General features: G+C 36.9%; 1 protein-coding gene across 3 annotated transcripts in view; it reads left to right on the top strand.

The window, feature by feature from the left end:
* Positions 1-19,279, top strand: part of LOC109047116 (cullin-9-like) — a 54,211-nt gene that overhangs the window by 23,562 nt on the left and 11,370 nt on the right. Inside the window, exons 7-29 of one of the 3 annotated variants that reach the window (XM_042736356.1) lie at positions 196-607; positions 1,804-1,996; positions 4,877-5,078; positions 7,370-7,560; positions 7,642-7,838; positions 8,062-8,299; positions 10,479-10,584; positions 10,662-10,889; positions 11,144-11,234; positions 11,547-11,718; positions 12,186-12,291; positions 12,393-12,488; positions 12,598-12,773; positions 12,884-13,017; positions 13,299-13,484; positions 13,713-13,739; positions 15,199-15,329; positions 15,604-15,786; positions 15,973-16,130; positions 16,380-16,578; positions 18,005-18,176; positions 18,837-18,982; positions 19,057-19,186. In XM_042736356.1, the coding sequence (XP_042592290.1) occupies positions 196-607; positions 1,804-1,996; positions 4,877-5,078; positions 7,370-7,560; positions 7,642-7,838; positions 8,062-8,299; positions 10,479-10,584; positions 10,662-10,889; positions 11,144-11,234; positions 11,547-11,718; positions 12,186-12,291; positions 12,393-12,488; positions 12,598-12,773; positions 12,884-13,017; positions 13,299-13,484; positions 13,713-13,739; positions 15,199-15,329; positions 15,604-15,786; positions 15,973-16,130; positions 16,380-16,578; positions 18,005-18,176; positions 18,837-18,982; positions 19,057-19,186 (3,874 nt within the window). Of the gene's footprint in view, positions 1-195; positions 608-1,803; positions 1,997-4,876; positions 5,079-7,369; positions 7,561-7,641; positions 7,839-8,061; positions 8,300-10,478; positions 10,585-10,661; positions 10,890-11,143; positions 11,235-11,546; positions 11,719-12,185; positions 12,292-12,392; positions 12,489-12,597; positions 12,774-12,883; positions 13,018-13,298; positions 13,485-13,709; positions 13,740-15,198; positions 15,330-15,603; positions 15,787-15,972; positions 16,131-16,379; positions 16,579-18,004; positions 18,177-18,836; positions 18,983-19,056; positions 19,187-19,279 lie in introns of all 3 variants that reach the window. The other 2 variants (XM_042736355.1, XM_042736357.1) reach the window with 2 other exon arrangements.

The raw sequence follows: 19,279 nt of genomic DNA, 5'->3' as shown, positions 1-19,279 counted from the left end.
AATTGAAGCAAATTTGAATTTTTTTTTTTCTCTTTTTTTCCTCCCCCCTAATTTTGACCCATACAATGTATTTTTGGCTATTGCTACAAATATACCCCAGTGACTTAAGACTGGTTTTGTGTTCCAGGATCACATATATGAGCCTGTTTGGGGTTATTCATGTGATCTTTTCCACTCTCTCCTGGTATCTTTTAGATGGTAGAGCTTGACGAGCCGACTCTCATCCAGCTGTCCCTCTGGAGTGAAGTGGCGCGGAAAGTCCTCCACTACCTGAAACAGAATCTGCAGGCATCTTGTCTGGGCGACCTGCTGTGCTCCCACACTTTCACCAAGCACTACCTGAACTGTGGAGGTGCCGGCCTCGAGGATGAGGAAATGCTGATGGATAGCTCGCTCGGAGGACAAGGAGCTTCATCTTCTTCATCGCTGTCCTCAGCTACAGCATCGTCCTCTTCCTCAGCCTCTTCCTGCACCATGGGCTCTGTGTCCAAGAAAGCTAAGAAAGAGATCCCAGCAGACACGGGCAGCTGTGGCAGCGAGACCGAGAGTGAACTTCCCACTGAAGATGACACGAAGTATCCTGATGACCTGGAGGAAAAGATGAAAGGCAAGCCTTTGTTTTATACATGCTGCGGCTCTCCTGTGGATAGGACTGTTAGTGGATCCCCTTGTTTTGTTCATAATGATTTGCTGAGCAAACAAGAACATTTGAGCACAACACATATGAGTTTAGTATTAATGTTAGAATTTTCTGCATTAATAATACAGAGTTCAGCTGATTGCCATCACCGATGTGCATATTCAAATTGGTAGGGCTGTACGATTTCTACAAACTGCATGCAGCATTGTGGAATCCAGTCCTAAAAATGGAATTTATAGTAGAATACAGAATCTTACAGAATTTGGTGAAGTTTAGGATGAATAAATCAGAAGTTGGGCTGCACACTTAATCAGATCGAATTTGTATTAAATCATAAAACAGAATAGAACAGAACATAGAACAGAAAAAAAATGACACAATTTAGGAAAAAATTTAAAAAAAAAAAGATTTCATAGGGTATTATATTGGGTATTTTACAGTGACTTGTCTGATCAGAATTTAGAGTCAAAAGTATCAATTTTGAAATTGTACATTTACAGATACTTATATCCACCATGACTTTTGCTGAATGACATGATTATTGATGCACTAGATTTTTTCCCTCTGCAACAGGAAATGGTGCATTTCACAGAATGTAGCTAATAAGTGTTCTTCAAATGGGGTGTTTGAATCGTCCATTGGGCAGCATTTCAGTTCTCAGGATTTGATTTCCATTGACTTTGATGATGACTGATATTTGCATACAGTTATATTTGCATACAGAATTGCAAATAGTCTGTCTTCGTTAAATATAGTTAACCATTTGCAACTGCCTTTACACTTCACAGAGAGAAAGTGTTGCAATTAATAATAATATTAAAACTGAAAGATCCATCCTGACCAGTGCTAACAATAGTGCCTCCATGTGTAAATTCAGCAGACGGTTAGCAGATGATTTACCAGACATGACAAATCTAAAAAAAAAAAAAAAAAAAAAAATTAAATAAGGGTAGTATGTGTCCAGTTAAAGACAAATAGCAAATTGCTATTCTGAGTTTTGTAAAATTCTCTGAGCAAAATACAGCCACATTCATCCAGCAACATATATTTCATCAAGCCATCAGTGTCTTTGTAAAACTGTTCACTTGATAAAAGCAGTGAAGTGTTTAGAGCGAGTAGATGCACAGTTCTTCCTCTAAGCAAGTGTTTTCTGTTCTCTGCAGTGTTTAACAGTCCGAAGGTGCAGGGTAAGAAGAGCTCCCTAGAGAAGATGGGGGAGGTGGTGGACATCATGAAGAAGAGCAGCTCAGACTCAGGACTGCAGCTGGCCGGTGTGAAGGTCATCAGTAAGATTCTGGAGGAGGAGGGACCTCAGGAGAGGAGCACCCTCAGATCAGACTCGGCACAAACCATCCGGTGAGACTCACTGTCTACTATCAGCTCAGCGTTTCCTCATGCTAATTTAAATAACTGGAATTGAATGTCTGGGGGGTTTAAAAGCAGAAGTTGTGAGTAATATAACACACAACATTGTGTTATAGATGTGCATGTAATTTTTAAAAAAGCCTTTGCTAGATTTACACTTTTAATAACTATAGAAACAGTCTGTGAAAATAGTCCTTTGTCTACATGCATTGCATAAAACATTACGTTCCATAGAAAGTAAATGTTACCTGAGGCAACACTTAATTTTAAGGTGTCTTTGTTACACGTTACATGTACTTATTATTATAATAACAATAAATTATGCTTAATTACATGCAAGTAACCCTAATCCTAACCCTAGCCATATAGTAAGTACATGTAGTTAATTAATATTACTCAGTACTTGAATGTGTAATTACACTGTAACAAGGACACCTTAAAATAAAATGTAACCCTTACATGATTACTAGGTTTTATTTATATATATATATATATATATATATATATATATATATATATATATATTATATATATATATATATAGATATATATATAGTATATAGAATTTTTTTTTTTTTTTTTTTTTTTTTTTTTTTTTTTTTTTAATTTATTTATTTATTTATGCAAATTATTATTTATTTATTTTATTTTTTTTAATGTATGGCTGCAAGGTGAATTGTATTTTAATAGTGATCACAATTTTATTTGCCCACTGGTTATTTATCCTGAAACATTTAATTATAATTTGGCAATTGCATTATCTTGTATTGGTAACAAGCCTTCTCAAGTTTTCATGGTTGCCAGATTTTAAGAGTTTAAATCCCCCAATCAGAGTTTTTTTTCTTAAATCAATGCATTATCTGCCCAGTGGTTTACTTAATCTTCCTAACCTGGAAACTATGTGCATAGACACTCTCTACGTTATGGAAAAAGCACTGAGCTTAAAACGTCTGCAAACTTGCAGTTCAGAGTTTAGCAATCTCTATTTATATATTCAGGGAACTACACTTACTTTTTCCACTGGTGGCACTTGTGCTACTAACTTTTTCAGTTACTGGCGCAAAACATGATTTGGTCGCACAAATTATTTATAATAATTACTGGATAATAATGAACAATAATGAAACTGTATTGCATACAGATGTGCTTTGTTTTACTTGCCATCTTTTAAACCACATGCCTTGTTCTATTTCTTACAGTACACACAGTGCATTGCTCCGTCTTGTAGCTGGTGTTAGAGGGGCCCTGGTGCAGGGTGTACAGTGGGCCCTGTTTAAAATGGTTTAATTTGTACTGTATGTTCATTCTATTTATTTATTTGTGATATTTACACAATGTTTACATTTAAGTTTGTTTTTGTTTATTTAAAATAGCACTGCATAGTCTTCACTGTAAAATAAAATACACAATCAAACCAAAATGTATTCAGACACCTTCAACATTTCTCACATTATCACAGTTTATTTGCTATAGTTTAGAAATTGGTAATACAATATGCCAATAATTTAGAGTTAAACTGTGTCAGAACAAATTCCTCTTGATAATGTCGGATAACTTTGATAAAAAGATATGTAATGGAATCAACCAAAACTTCAGGCAACTGTCAGTATGACAATATTTACACAACTATCAATACTTTGTTGAACAGTTACCAAGCAAGCAATGCTTAATTTGGTTCAGTCTGTGGTGTGAAAAGGTTGCATTTAGCAATTAAAGAAAGAAACACTTAAGCAAAACATGGTCAGGTCCCTAATTATTTTTTTTTAATCAATTTCATTGGTAGTCTACAGTATGAAGAATTTTTGGGTATAATATTTCACAGATCACTGTATTTTGCCATACTCACTTACATAAATGAACTAGTGCCCTGCACCCACTAGTAAAACAATATAATCAATTCTATCTGATTTTTGGATTGACTTTGGATAAATTCTTGTTAAACCTAGTAATTCAGTCAAGAGCAGTGAGTGATTTACTTACATTTTCATACATTAAAGACTCTGACAGCAGAGCTAGTAAATTAGGCGCGGTCACCTTAAGAGACAAACGCATCCATTATAATGATACACATCCGATTTTTTTTTTTGCAACTGCTACTTTCACTTAAGACATAACCACAGACTTTTTCGAACACACTTTCCAAGACGGGTATTTCGACATATTTTGTATGTATTTGTTGTCGGTACATAAGCAAGAAGACTTTGAGACGCGTCTCTGCTTTCTCCCTGGACACCGCGGTGCTGAATTGAGCTCTTTCGCTTTTCGCTCTTTTTTTTTTTCTGTTTATTTAAACTGCGATTTGTATTTGTTCGTTCAGGGTGCAGGAGGATGCGAACGTCCTGAAGGAGAGCTCGGTTCAGTGTTGCTGTTCGCGAGACGCGGCTCTCTCGTGCGCACCGAACACAGCGCGAGTAACCAGCTGCTCAGTTCAGCTTTCCCGCATCGCGGGGCTGAAGCCAACTTATGTTGAATGCTCGGAGCATGTTATAAAACGTATTCTTAAAATACACATTTCTGTTTTAATAAATGCACATATTAAATCATAGCATAACACATAAGTAGGTACAAAAACAATCAGTGATACATTTGCGACCCCATAAAAATTTGGGTCGCAATGGCATTTCAAAAGGTCGCAGTGTAGTTCCCTGTATATTCTGTGCAAATAAAGATATAACACAGACAGTCTGTTTTCTTTCATGTGGTTGTTTGCGCTGTTTGCTGACTAAATCTATGAGCAAACCATGCGAGTTAGCATTGTCAATAATCATGATCTACTGTTTAAATTTTGTGCAGCCCTAATGTACCGTAAAGGAACATGATTTGTAGTTGATATTGCAAATGGTTTTAAAATAACCTTCTTGTCTTTTTCAGTGACAAAGTCTTAAAGATGTTGGTGGAGATGATTGGCAGTCAGCCTAAGCAGAATGCTGTCACTGCGCTGCTGCTGACCCGCAGTCTAATGCTGAAATACGAGTGGAGGGTCTCATTCGCCACAGAGGGGGGTGTTAAAGCCATCCTGTGCTGCATGCAGGAGTATCCTACCTGTATACAGGTGCAGCAGATTTCACTGGCGGTGAGTGAGGATTTATGGGAACTGAATTCTTAAGTCAGAAATGTTATCCCTTAAAACAAATCTTTGATTATCAAAATTACATATTAAAACGTTTTTTTCTTGTGAAAATAATTTTTCATGCCTTAAAATAACTTGAATGTAAAGGCCTGTTCACACCGGGACGAATATTGCACGTGATTATCACCGACGTTTAACGCCTCATGACTAAACAAAGGGCACCAATGTGAGTGTGCACACCGACGTGCAAAATGTAAAAGTGTCATTTTTTTAAAACGCCTCTGGCTCGTTTTTTGGTTTGATGCGCCGCGTTAAAAACTGGCTGACAAATGAGATTGGCGCATTTGTTCACGTGCCTGGAGCTGCTGAAGTTACAGTAAAACACAACTTGGTGGCGCTGAAGCATTAAACAGTCTTGCCGAGCACACTTGATACCTAACGATGAAGAGGTAAGTAGACCAAGAAGATGCATCGAGGCAAGATGAATGTAGATCTGCTGGTCTCATTGGTGTCTGAACACAAACGCTACAGCAACTACAAAGATCTCGATAAGAGGGAGTTGTTATGGAGAGGAATTGCAGATCCAATAGGATTCGGTGTGTAGTGGGGTATGTCTGTTTTTCATTAAGTGCCATCTATAGGGCCCTATGAAATGTTTTATTTTTTCTTCACCATATGTTTACCTAATTCTGTGTTTTACCATGTCTAATTATTTAAATGCATAAAAACAACTTAATTTATTACTTTTTTTCTTAAAATAGCCGTATGAAATTTTTTTCCCCTCAGAAATTCTGTTGTGTATTTACATTTTTCTGGTTATCAAATAAAGGCATAAAACATCTGTCTAATTTATCTTGAAAATGGAAAATTAAGCAAACTTTATTTTTTGGTAAACTGGATTTTTTGTTTATTTTTTAATGACTGGATTCCGCGATTCTGTCCGTGTTTTCCACATCGTGGAAATCATAGGACCCTACATCTGATGTCATGGAGTGAATTTGCACGTTCACTCGGCTCTTCGCCAGTGAAAATCGTTTGGGTATGAACAAAAAGGCAGGTTCGAAAAACGTCAGCGATAAGCGCGTGCAATATTCGTCCCGGTGTGTACGAGGCTTGAATCTACACACTTGCCTCGTTTACTATACACAGATAAGTTTTTCCCTTTTGTATTTTTTATTTTTTTATTTACAGAAACACTGAATGACCCAAAGCACCACCACCGGTCCTAAGTTCAGTTAAAATGACTAATATACATTCATACATGGTTACCAAATTGTAATTCTAATGATTAAAGTTCTATCATTAAAAGATAGGCCTACTTGATTATCATATTATAATGCTTGAATGATTGATGTTAAGAGTGAACTTTCAGATATTTAAAAAGCTGTGCCAGTTTACAAACTATTTATGTAATAGATTTTTTATGTTTGTAAAATGGCATATATATATATATATATATATATATATATATATATATATATATATATATATATATATATATATATATATATATATATTATATACATATATATATATATAAATACACACACATACATATATATAATATCAGTCTGGCGAGTAAACTAAAAAAAATTACTAGCCAATGGCTATTCGATTGCCAAGGTGTCTGTAGAGGGTAGTGCAGTGTCAGATTAAAAAAAATAAAAACTAGCATTCACACACATAACATTCTCGGTGCACACATAGAAACCACATTCTGATACCACTGCTAATAAAACACCCACTCAGTTATAATTTCAATTCAGTTGGCCTTTTTTTCATTAAAAGCAGAAACCGGGAAAAAATGCAAACCTGAGAAAAGGGTGTTATCAGGTGGAAAATAGTAAAAATATTTTTTGAAGCCTTGCTTACAGAATGAAAGCCTGTGACCAACGAATGCATGACTTTCTGCTTTAATGGCACGGAGATGAAATATTATGGTCATAATGGAGACGTTTTTGTCCTTAATGTCCTGGGTGTAACTGTTTTTTGTTACTAGTGTAAAATAGATTTATGAAAGCAAATGAGGGTGAAAAATTAAAATTCCAATAAAAATTCACATTTCTGAAAAAACATATGCTGTTTGTATACAAACTATGATTTAGTCAGTTTTTCGACTACAAAAATAAATAAATAAAGACAAAATTGTCCCTAAGAATGCCCATGTGTTAAGTATTATAAACTAGAACTGGGGCCAGAATTATTGGATTTTTTACTGCAATTCTATTCCTTTTTTAAATCAAAGTGTCATTTGAAGGATGCTCAATGAAATAAAAATGAATTGTTTTCTCCAGACTCTGAAGGTCATCACAGGTGCCAGTAAACATGACCCTCGCAGTGTAGGTGGCTGTCTGCCTCTTTCAGAGTCTGGCACTCAGATGATGCTGGAGATTTTTGCGAGCATAGGCTCTGCTACACCCGAAGGATCCAAAGGGCTCCTGTGTACCATCCCTTCTGCCATTGACCTCATGCTCAGCACGGCAGGGTAAAAAGCTTGAAGTCTGCTTTAGATGTAGGATCTTTGTTTGCTGAATTCACATTCACTTTTCTCCTGTGGTTTGAGCAGTTGTGGTTTGTCTGTGCGGAACGGGCTGCTGGTCATCATCATGCTGATTTCCAGCCACAAGAGCCTGGCAGAGCAGCTAGTCGCCTGCAGTGTCAGTGCCACGCTAAAGAAGTGCCTTTCTGCTCAGAATCAACACAGCATGCTGGCTATTATCGCCCTCAACCACATCTCCATGGTTCACAAACTGGAGAAAAAAGGTACCGTCATGCATTATTTTAACTGCAAGCCAAATTGAACTGCTTTTAGTTGCTTTTAAAAGGCCCTGTGTTTATAAAGGTATATAATTATCTCCAACACACTGATTTCTACACTCCTGTAATAAACAGTATGTTCATAAAGCAATGCACATTCATTCTTGACTTGGATTACACGTGTTGGTACCTCATTTGAAGTAACGCACAGCTCTGTTCGCATCGGTAGAGTCTCAAGATGAGCATGACTTTAAGGACACAGAGCTGAAGATGTTGGTGGTGAGTCTGAAGGAAATGCCAGCCACTAAAGAGGTTATACTGACCCTGGAGCAGCTGCTCTGTGACGACACCTCCCAACTGGAGGAAGAGAGAAACGAGGTAACGCACAGCAGAGACACCTTCCAGGACCTCATCCGCCTCATGGACCAGCACAGAGCGGATCGGGCTGCACAGCTGTCCATCCTGAGGTGAGCCCTTGACTGATTTAGGTAATAAATGTCTAGGTCACATTTGACCCAAAAATCCAAAGATTTGTAAAATAAAATAAAATATATATGTGTGTGTGTGTGTGTGTGTGTGTGTGTGTGGAAAAATATTTAGGACTTTTTTCAAAAGAAATTGCAAATTGTATTTTCAATTGTGTTGTGGACGCATAAATTGACATACTCCAAATGCAATTGCAAATCTCACGTTACCGTTTACATTTTCGCTTTTACGCACAGTGACTGGCACATTTCAAATGAAAAAGCAACGTCCATTTGCACTTGTATTTCTCATGTCTTACGAGTTATGAGCAAAAATGCAAAAGGTATTGCAAGATTTGCAATTGCATTTGGATTGTCACAATTTATGTGTCCACATATGGAGAATACAACTGAAAATACAATTTGCAATTCCTTTTGAAAACTGTCCTCAATGTTTTTACATATATATATATATAGAGAGAGAGAGAGAGAGAGAGAGAGAGAGAGAGGCATTAATTAATTAATAAATGTAAAATGTTCCCTCTTGGTGGAATTACCTGTCCAACTCAATCCAGTCCTCAGCCATCTTCAAGAATCAGCTAAAACACATCTCTTCCATCTTTATTTGACCCTGTAACTCTAGCAATCGCTATTCTAATTCTGTTCTTTATTATTAAAAAAAAAAACTTGTCCCTTTTAGACTTGCACTCTATTCATTTACTAACTGCTTGTTTTCTTACCAAAAAAAAAACTAACACTAGCTTTTCTAGTCTTTTTGTATTCTGTCTTTCTTTTTCTTATACAATAATTAAAAGCAAAAAAAGGCCTCTAACACTAGCTTGCTCTTTTTTTTCTATTCTACCTGTTTTCTTTTTATTATGTAATTTAAAACAAACCTTGCTACGTGTACTGTGTTAAGCTAACTGAGACTTGTTACTGCACTTGCATATCATTGCTATATATATATTACGAGTATATATGTATGTGTGTGTGTATATATATATGTGTGTGTGTGTGTATATGTATGTGTGTATGTATGTATGTATGTATGTGTGTATATATATATATATGTATGTGTATATATGTATGTGTATGTATGTGTATATATATATATATATATATATATATAGATATATATATATATATATATATCTATATATATATATATATATATATATATTTTATATATGTATAATGTATATGTATATGTATACTGTATATGTATATAAATATAAATATAAATATACATATATTTATATTTATATTTATATATATATATATATAGTATGTATGTGTGTATGTATGTATGTATGTGTGTATGTATGTATGTATGTGTGTGTGTGTGTATGTATGTGTGTATATATATATGTATGTGTATATATATGTATGTGTATATATATATGTATGTGTATATATATATATATGTATATATATATATTTATATATTTTTATATATATATATATATATAATGTATGTGTGTCTATGTATGCATGTATGTGTGTGTATATGTATGTGTATAGGTGTATAGATTCTCATTGCTGCAATACTGTATATTTTTTCTATTAAAGCAGAAATAATAATTTTGTTAATACAATGTTTTTAAATAAATAATTAAATTAATTAAATTAAAGCCAGTACCATTATTGCAATGTAATATTAGTACTTTTACATTTTTAAATAATATATAATTTGCTTTGCATTATGATTTTTACATTATGAAGATTTTAAGTCCTGTAAAATAGGCTTCATTTATTTAAATATAAGTTTTATTTTTTTTTTCTTTTGATAACAGTTTAGTTACTGCTCATGTTTTTGTTGTATATCATATCACGATTGTTCTTTGTTGAGAACAAAACTAAGCAACTGTAATTTGTGGGCTGTGTTGGATATTTTGTAATTTATTTAAAGAATTAATTCCAAATTAAGTACAAATTCTGTTATTGTTTACTAACCTTGCCTGATCATTACATAATTACATTACATAATAAAAAAAAATTATATCTTTTTTTTGTTTTATGCAACAAGAGTCATATGAGTCTGGAATGACATCTGAGAAAACAAATTTTTTTTAGTTTTCAAACTAATTAGTCTTGATTTCAATATTGTATTGTTGAGTTTGTGACTGTACTGATTGTATTGTTTTATTTGCTAATGATATATTTACTATTTCATACTCCACAGGATTTTGAACAAGTTTTTGGATAACTACCAGGAGGATCTGTTGCCGTGGCATGAGAGCATTGAGCCTTGCCTGTCGTCTATGACAGCCTTTGTCGGTGACAGAGAGGTACTTTCCCTTAATTTAGCTTTACAAGATCATGGTTTCATAACGGAAGTATTTGATTCCTCTTTATCCCCACTTAGGTCGTACAGCAGTTTATCCGCTTCTTATATCGACTTGCATCTCTGAATAAAGACTATGCTGTTGTGATGTGTCGGCTGGGCACCAAAGAGGCTCTTATCAAAGCCGTGGACAAACACAGCACCAGCTTGCTCATGGTCACAGAGCTGCGGGACCTGATCAACGACTGTGAGAAGTACGCCAGCCTCTACAAGAAAATGACCACCAGTGTGCTGGCTGGATGTATACAGGTAAAGGGTGGCCTGTTCAAAAATAAATATCTTCAATGTTCAGTTGCCTGGACAAGCCTTGTATAATTAGGCTGGTTTCTGGGTCACCTGACCTCGAACAGACTTGTTCCTTAGAAGTCTTTTATATAAAGATTTAGGTGGAGCTTAACAAAGCAGGTTTTGTTGGATGGTTCATTCCTAGAATGTTTAATGGTTTGTTAAAATAATTAATAGACATGTTCACTTAATTACACACTCCATATCTGTGTCTTCAGATGGTCCTTGGTCAGATTGAAGAGCATCGTCGCAGCCATCAGCCCATCAATATTCCTTTCTTTGATGTGTTCCTGCGGAACTTGTGCCAAGGTATGTTCATCAAACACTTAAAGCAATAATTCACCCCAAAGTGAAATTCATTATTCACTCATTTGAATCTTATGTCTCATTTATTTCATATGATGGATAGAACCAAGACCTGCCCTCCATATTTTGTTGTTCAATAATTCGTTTAACACTGATGTATGACAGTGTGGAAGAAAAGCTCTGTAGCCACTTCTCTTTCATCATGACTTCAAAGTTTCTGAAATCATGAGATAGCTTTGTGTTACTAGCAAAGGTTTAGGTATTACTATAACAGTTACCAAATGTTTTTGTTGATTTGAGTGTGATGTTCTCCAGGCTCCAGTGTGGAACTGAAAGAGGACAAATGCTGGGAGAAGGTGGAGGTCTCCTCCAATCACCATCGAGCTAACAAGCTGACAGACAAAAACCCCAAAACCTACTGGGAATCCAACGGCTGCACAGGCTCCCATTTTATCAACATTTACATGCATAAAGGGGTGATCATCAGGTATGCTGGCCTAGCTACTCTTTATTAAGTGAATGCTGCTAAAGGAAACTCTAGATTACCATTACAGCATCAGCTAATCGTGCTGGAAATAAATTCCTCAAAATCAAGATATAATTTTTTTTATAAATTACATATTTAAGTAATAATCACACAAGCAAATGTGCTGTTTTCACGAATATCAGCATAACTGTGTAAAAAGTTCAGTAAAATTTGGTCACAACATTGTCAACATTTTCTTTTTTGCTCAGTTTTAGATAGTAAAATATAGTAGGTAGAAGCAGTTTTCATTCATTTGTAACTTCCCTATCGTGTCCTACTGGCATACATTTAATATGGTTTGATAAATATTTTCCCTTATAAAGGTAAAACATTGGACCTAGAAACCCTAGAAAATTGCCCTTTAATGGAAGAATACCTTTCTGTAACGTCAACTGATGAAGATCCTTTATCATTTTCTTCATTCACAGGCAGCTGACTGTGCTTGTAGCCAGCGAGGACTCGAGTTACATGCCAGCTCGCATTGTAGTCCTAGGAGGAGATGATCCCACAAACATCAACACTGAAATCAACACTGTGAGGAAGCCCTTCTCATTCATCTCCATCTTACAGGTAGTGACTGCACATTGAACTTTAGGATGATACTTTCGTTTCTTTTTCTTGTTTGTGTTGAACAGGTAAATGTGGCCCCCTCCGCCAGTCATGTGGTTTTGCTGGAGAATATGACCCGCTTCTGGCCCATCATTCAGATCAAAGTCAAAAGATGTCAACAGGTCAGAGCTATAGAATGAAATGTGGCACAACTTGCCTGGAGTTATACGTAAATCCTGAGATGTTGTTTATTCCTCTTCTAGTACACGTGATGTTTCTTTCTGTCAACAGGGTGGCATTGACACACGAGTGCATGGGTTTGAGGTTCTGGGGCCGAAGCCCACGTTCTGGCCGGTGTTTAAGGAGCAGCTGTGCTGCCGCACTTATCTCTTCTATACGACAAAAGCTCACACCTGGTGCCAGGAGATCCTGGAGGACAAGAACCAGCTGCTGCAGCTCTTTAACAAGTGAGACCTTCTGTCATGGTTATAGAGTGGAATTAAGATGGTAAGAGGTGTTATTGTTGCTGATTTGTATTAAAACCACTTATATTTTTGTGTGTCTCTCTGGGCTTCAGGTTAAACAGTGCCCTGAAACATGAGCAGATGTTTGCTGACCGCTTTCTGCCTGACGCCGAGGCCGCAGAGGCTTTAGGCCGGACCTGCTGGGAAGCTCTCATCACCCCCATCATACAGAGCATCACTATCTCAGGTAACCAGCACTTACCTGACTGAAGTCTGGTCCGATTTACAGCTTGTTTTGGCCAAGTACCACCCACTTAAATAGGAAGGGACCATCTGACAAGCATGTGTCGTTTTTAAATGTTGGTTAGATAACGGTTTATGTGAAATGTATTATACCACAAAAACAGATTAATGCTGAAAAACAGTTACACAAATTATGGCGTCAAACTTCTGAAAAGTGCTTTTATCCATCCATATGAACTGGGTGGTCCATTTCGATTGAATTTCTGATCTTCTTCTTTATAACAGAGACTTCTACTCTCAGCCCTCTGTCCTGGTTGATGAGCGAATATTTGGAGAACACTGAATCCTCCAAGAGATGTAAGAGCTCAGCCTCCATCTTCAACTCCCGTGTGCGGCGTCTCACACATTTGCTCGTCCATGTGGACACTAGCACAGTTGATACAGAAGAGCTCAAACCTCCCATCAAATCCAGTGAGTGCCTTCAGAACAATAAAAACTACAATACTTCTAGAGACTGGAGTGCCACTACTGTGGAGTACTTTAATATATACATGAGACATATTTGTTAGTTTCATGGTGGTCCTGTCTAAGTCTTTTCTGGTAAGCCAGAGAACAGGTGTGCTGTGTTTATACCACCTACTGTAGATTGTGTTAAATGAAGGCTTCTGTGTTTTAAGGTATTTTTCTTGTTTTCAGAAGGTATCAACAGAAGCAGAGATTTGAAGAGTAAGTAATAGTGTAGATGATAATCTTTTTTTTTTTTTTTGACTTCATTTTATGTATTTTGCAGCACCCCATCCATCTGCTCAGCTGAACTCCAAATTAACCACGACAATGCCCTTCATTTATTTATCGTTATTTTTCATTAATTCAGATCAGCTGTCTTTAAAGGTGCTGTAAGTTTTGGACTCTACTAAAGCATAAAAATTCCATATGTTTGCAGATATTTAAGAAACATGCTAAGTTAACATACTTGTTTATCTGAGAAACAATGCTACAGTCAGTTATTCTCCTTTGAAAATGTGCGTTCCGGGCCAGAATGTCTGTCTCTGTTTTGGTTTGTGAAACCCGCCCACTGCCAGTTTACCCAATTGTATTTCAGCAACCCGGGTTAACAGTTGGCTGGAAACACAGAATATTTATTTCATTCATCGTCAAGTGTGCTCATTCTTGTTGATGTCGTCAATCAGGCAACCTGCGTGTGCATCAAGCCTGAGGAGGAGGGGCCGGGTGAAAAAACCCTCTCCAATGTTTTTAATTTGGACTGCAATACCTAGTTCAACCACTCGGTGTCAATCCTACATACAGCACCTTTAAATTTGTTTTTGAATTGTTCTGGCTTCCCATTTAAGTTGCTGGTAGGGCTGCACGATTTGATCATTTACGACTGCAATTGGATAAACATTTCATGTATTTCAGTTGCATGGTTAACAAAATATCATAAACCATATTGAAACAGCAGCTTTCTTGCTAATAAGTAGGTTAAAAAACTGCAAATTTTCATGCCCTTTTATCTCCAAAATGATTTTTTGTCCATGTTCTGCAGCCAGTACAAAGAGTTCACACTTGAGTCCTTCTAACAACTCAAACTCAAACTTGAAAATCAAATCCAGTGAAAATTAACTGTTCTCTTTGCGTTCACATTGAAGCCAAAACTTGAAAGTGAATTTCTATCTGGTCCACTTTAGTCTGTTTTAATTATTGATTTATTTATTATTTTTCCCCCTAGTCAGGTTGTTTTATTTTTGTTGTAATGTTATATAATATTGAATTTTATCATTACAACATTTAGTATTTCTATTTTGCATTGGAAAACTATTGTTGTTGTTGTTTTTCTTTAACACAAAGACCTTTATGCTTGTAGCTGACACTTTTTAATGTGCCCATTTTTCAAATCAGGTGAATTGCTTTCCTGTACAGTGCCATTGCTTTACTCCAGATTTGTGGAGGCCAAAAAATCTTGGAAATAAAAATAAACACTAAAATTCTTTGTTTTCAAAATGCATGTTAGAAGTTAACTACAGATTTAAAGGGAACCAAGATTTTGATTAATTGTGCAGCCCTAATTTCTGGCACATCGTTTTTGGTGATGTTTTGGTTAGTAGCCACATGTCATGTGTGCCTGGTTTGGAAATTTGGTGCAATTTGTCAAGAGTCCTAATTTATGTCCTTTTTTGTTTTGCAGATGGTAAAGAGGGAAAGAATAAGGAAACGACAACAGTGAGCTCATCTTCATCCTCTAGCAAACCAAAAGTGAAGAATACTAGCAGCATTGCAGGCATCGCTTTGTGCTGGCAAGGTGTCGTTCAGCGACAGGTTAGACATTTATTTTAGATTTGGTGAAATGTAGGATTTAAATGTGGAGCTTTAGTAGGTGAAAGTATAATCAAATTAGTCAAAATACCTGAACAAAATGAGAAATCATTCAGAAATCTGTGAACTTTAAAGCACCTATTCCACGTGTCCATGTTTCAGTTCATTTAATTAAAAATATGTTGGTGGACCATCAATGTGTCCCAGCCTGAAATGAACTGTATGAATGCAAAATTCCACTTATCAGTTCCTATCATGTTTGTTTGGATCTTTCCAGGTAAAGAGTTTCCTAGATTCGACATGCAGCCTCCCTGACTTCGTAGAGCGTTACAGGGCTCTGTTCCTCCGGCTGAAGAAAGCCATGGAGGAACTTTTTGGCCAGCACACTGCCTTTGTGCTTGCGCTCCGTCAGGGCTTTTCTGCCGCCTTGCTCCAGCTCTCCATCCTGACCGCTATGCATGTGAGTCAACAGGGAATACTTGGGTGAATTTTGTGAAACCTGTCAAGATTATGTCTGTCATATTGCCCATGTAATCTAATTCATAATTCAATAACTAATTAGGGTTTGTTTTTGGACCATTAGGATATTTTGAATTGAAATGAGAAAAGTCAAAAGTAATTCTGTTTGTTTATTACCTCACTTGAAGTGAGTGAACGTTTTGCACAGTACATAGACAAGATGATCCAGGAAAGTGGAGGGGACTCTGGAAATGTGGACACGTTGAACCAGCTCCAGCAGTTCCTGGAGCCCATGCTGTTTCTCTCTGGTCTGGAGCTGGCCAACACCTTTGAGCACTTTTACAGGTAGGAGAACAGCTGCTGCTAACTGGGGATGAGTGATATTTCAGAAATAATGATATTTCTAATAATGATATGACTATTTTTGTATTTGTTCTAAAAATGGGTGATCAACTTAACTGTTTTATCAATGAAATATCATTATTTCTATAAGATTAAAAAGCATGGCACAATATTTTTTTTTCTGGGGAAACACAAGCTTTTATTATGGTTCACCCTGTTTTTCACATTGTACATCTCTTCCTCTGTGCTCAGGTACTATCTGGGAGATCGGCTGTTGGGTCAGGGGAAGGTGTGGTTAGAGAGTGCTGTGGTGGAGCAGATCGGTACCTGCTTCCCAAACCGGTTTCCCCAGCAGATGCTGACCAACCTCAGTGAATCTGAGGAGCTTCAACAGGAGTTTCATCTTTACCGTCTACAGCAGCTGGACAAGACTCTGGAGAACTTTGAGGAGGTGAGAACAATAGACTACAACTTTACACCTGGTATTAATACATCTCTCTTGTCCTCTCTAGACAACTTTCCTGATTTCTTTGAGAGCAGGGTCTATATATATATCATAGACTGTATAAAAACATGGACGTAGTGTCCGTGACGTCACCCGTAGACTCCTGAAGAGCGTTTTTGAAGCTCAAAGTGTGCAGAGCGGGCCATCGCCATCTTGGCAGTGCATAACCACCTGTTACTCCCGGATAATCGGAAATGGGCAAAGAGGCGGGAGCTGGTTGCTGAAGCCACGCCCACATAGCTCGACGGCAGTGTCAGCAGCGGCAATCCACCTGTCACTCAAGTGGCCACGCCCTTAATTATGCAGAACTTTAAGGCTTAATATAATTTAAATGGATGAGTTATAAAAAAAAATCACCCCCCTCACAGTTGTCATGAAGGCCAAAATTAGCTATATAGACAAAAAGCAGTTTTTGAACCAGGCTGTAAACATGTTTTTTCTGCTGTAAAGTTGGGCATTTTAACATGGGGAGTCTATGGGATTGATGGATCCCTTTGGCAGCCAGCCTTTAGCGGCCAGTTGATGAATTACAGTTTAAGTCACTTCCTTGTTGGCTTTACGAGAGAGAAAAACATAGCCTAAATCAATATAAATAAATATAAATAATAAACATAAATTTAATAAAAAAAAACCCAAAATAAACCAAAATGAAAACAAATAATAAACTAATATAAATATATATTTATATATATATTTATATATATATTTATATATATATATATTAGGGGTGGGAGAAAAAAAAATAGATTCTCCGATGAATCGCAGTTCTCTCTTCAGCGATTCTGAATCTATTCTGAGCTGTTTTTTTTCCCCTGCAAATGGCACGTGTGTGCGCTAGAGACGCAGTGGGCTTCATTGCATAGAAATTGCGCTGTGAGACGCGTGCACATTGCTTGACAGTGTGTGCTTCCATCAGCCATGTTTTAATTTAAATATGCTTTAGATAGGCATTAATTTCTGCTGTTTGGGATGCAGTACTATTAGATGCACGAAACTCGTGCACTGATAGACTTTCACTTGCACTTTGTGTTTGTTGTCCTGAAGCTCGATCGCAGCTGCGGTTAAGTGCACTTGCATCTCCGAAATACTTTTATATGAAAAGCATTAACAATCCGATGCAATAACAATCCGAATGTTTTTTTTTTTTTTTTTTCCACGATCAACGTTTTCATGATCAATCATTGCTGTCGTGGCTGGGCCGAGTACTCGATCGCTGTTGCACATCCCTAATAATGATGAAATGTTTGATGCACATCCCTATGCATTATAGATGTACCTGAGTTGTGATTTTAGGAAGAAATTTCTAGAAATCCGTTGTCCTTTTAAATGCTAATGCGGTGCATTTTGTGGTTCGTCATGTTTTTGTGATCAGATGATGGATGAGGACGTGTCTGAACCCGAGGAAGACAGTGACGTGAAAGTGTTGGTGTTGTCCCCTCGCTGCTGGGTTGTGTCGGCTCCCTGCTACCTCGAGGACCCCAGCAAACACTTCCCTGCTCAACTCTGCAATTACCTGGCTGAATTCACAGACTTTTATGCCAACGGTTAGTTGAAATATCCATGATCTCTGGCAATGCAAACAGAGGTCGACCGATATGGGTTTTTCTCTTGCCGATACCGATATTTAGAAATCCGGGCAGCTGATGAGATATATATATATATATATATATATATATATATATATAGATATATATATATATATATATATATATATATATATATATATATATATATATATATATATATATAAATATATAATATTATTTTTATTATTTTTTATTTTGTTTTTTTAATTTTTTCTGGCCGATATGTTTGGCTGATTTCTTTTCTTTTTTTTACCCCTTCATCTCATAAAAGAGAGTTTGAGTAAATATATAGTAGTAGTAGTATCCTAATTCATAGTAATGATACATTGCTCAAAACTGAAGCACCTTCTCAAAACCGTTCTGAAGCATGATTTTTATTTGTTTGCTGTCAGACACCAGTGTTTCCCGCTGACTTGCAAATGTAAATTCACTGTCAGCAGTGGGAGAAATATAGTGGTTTCCCCGGTAACGGCTGTATTCAAATAAGCTCTACTTTATCAGGCATTACAGGAAAGACAAAATGAAAATGACATCAAAGCGTTTCTGAAGACGGTCGGTTCTTTCTGGCTGTTCTGTTGTAGTTTGAAGTTAATCTGTATGTGTGTATCTGTCCTGTAGGTCAGCGCATGTATGGTTTGACGCACAGTAAGCCTCGGCGGCTGCAGTGGACATGGCTCGGCCACGCTGAGCTTCAGTACGGCTCCTGTACTCTCTACGTCTCCACACTGCAGATGTACATCCTGCTACAGTTCAACAAACATGAGGTACTATCTGAAGACCAAAACATGATTTGAAGTTTTTATACATCAGAATTGTTCACTTTCTTCCTGTTCCACAGGATGTGAATGTGGAGATGCTGCAGCAGGCCACAGGTCTCTCTCCAGCCGTGCTGAGCCATGCCCTCAAACCTCTCACTGCAGAGAAGGGGATCCTCACTCACACCGGCTCCAGCCAGGACCCCATAAAAGGTGAGAAATCCTCAGTACGACAGAACGAGGTGACGTCTGTTTTCTTGATGCCTTGGTTTAAAAGAAATCAGTGCATTGAGGAATACAACAGAA

The sequence above is a fragment of the Cyprinus carpio genome, chromosome B13 (genome assembly GCF_018340385.1).
Source record: "Cyprinus carpio isolate SPL01 chromosome B13, ASM1834038v1, whole genome shotgun sequence".
Lineage (NCBI taxonomy): Eukaryota > Metazoa > Chordata > Actinopteri > Cypriniformes > Cyprinidae > Cyprinus > Cyprinus carpio.
This window is presented reverse-complemented; position numbering and strand designations above follow the sequence as displayed.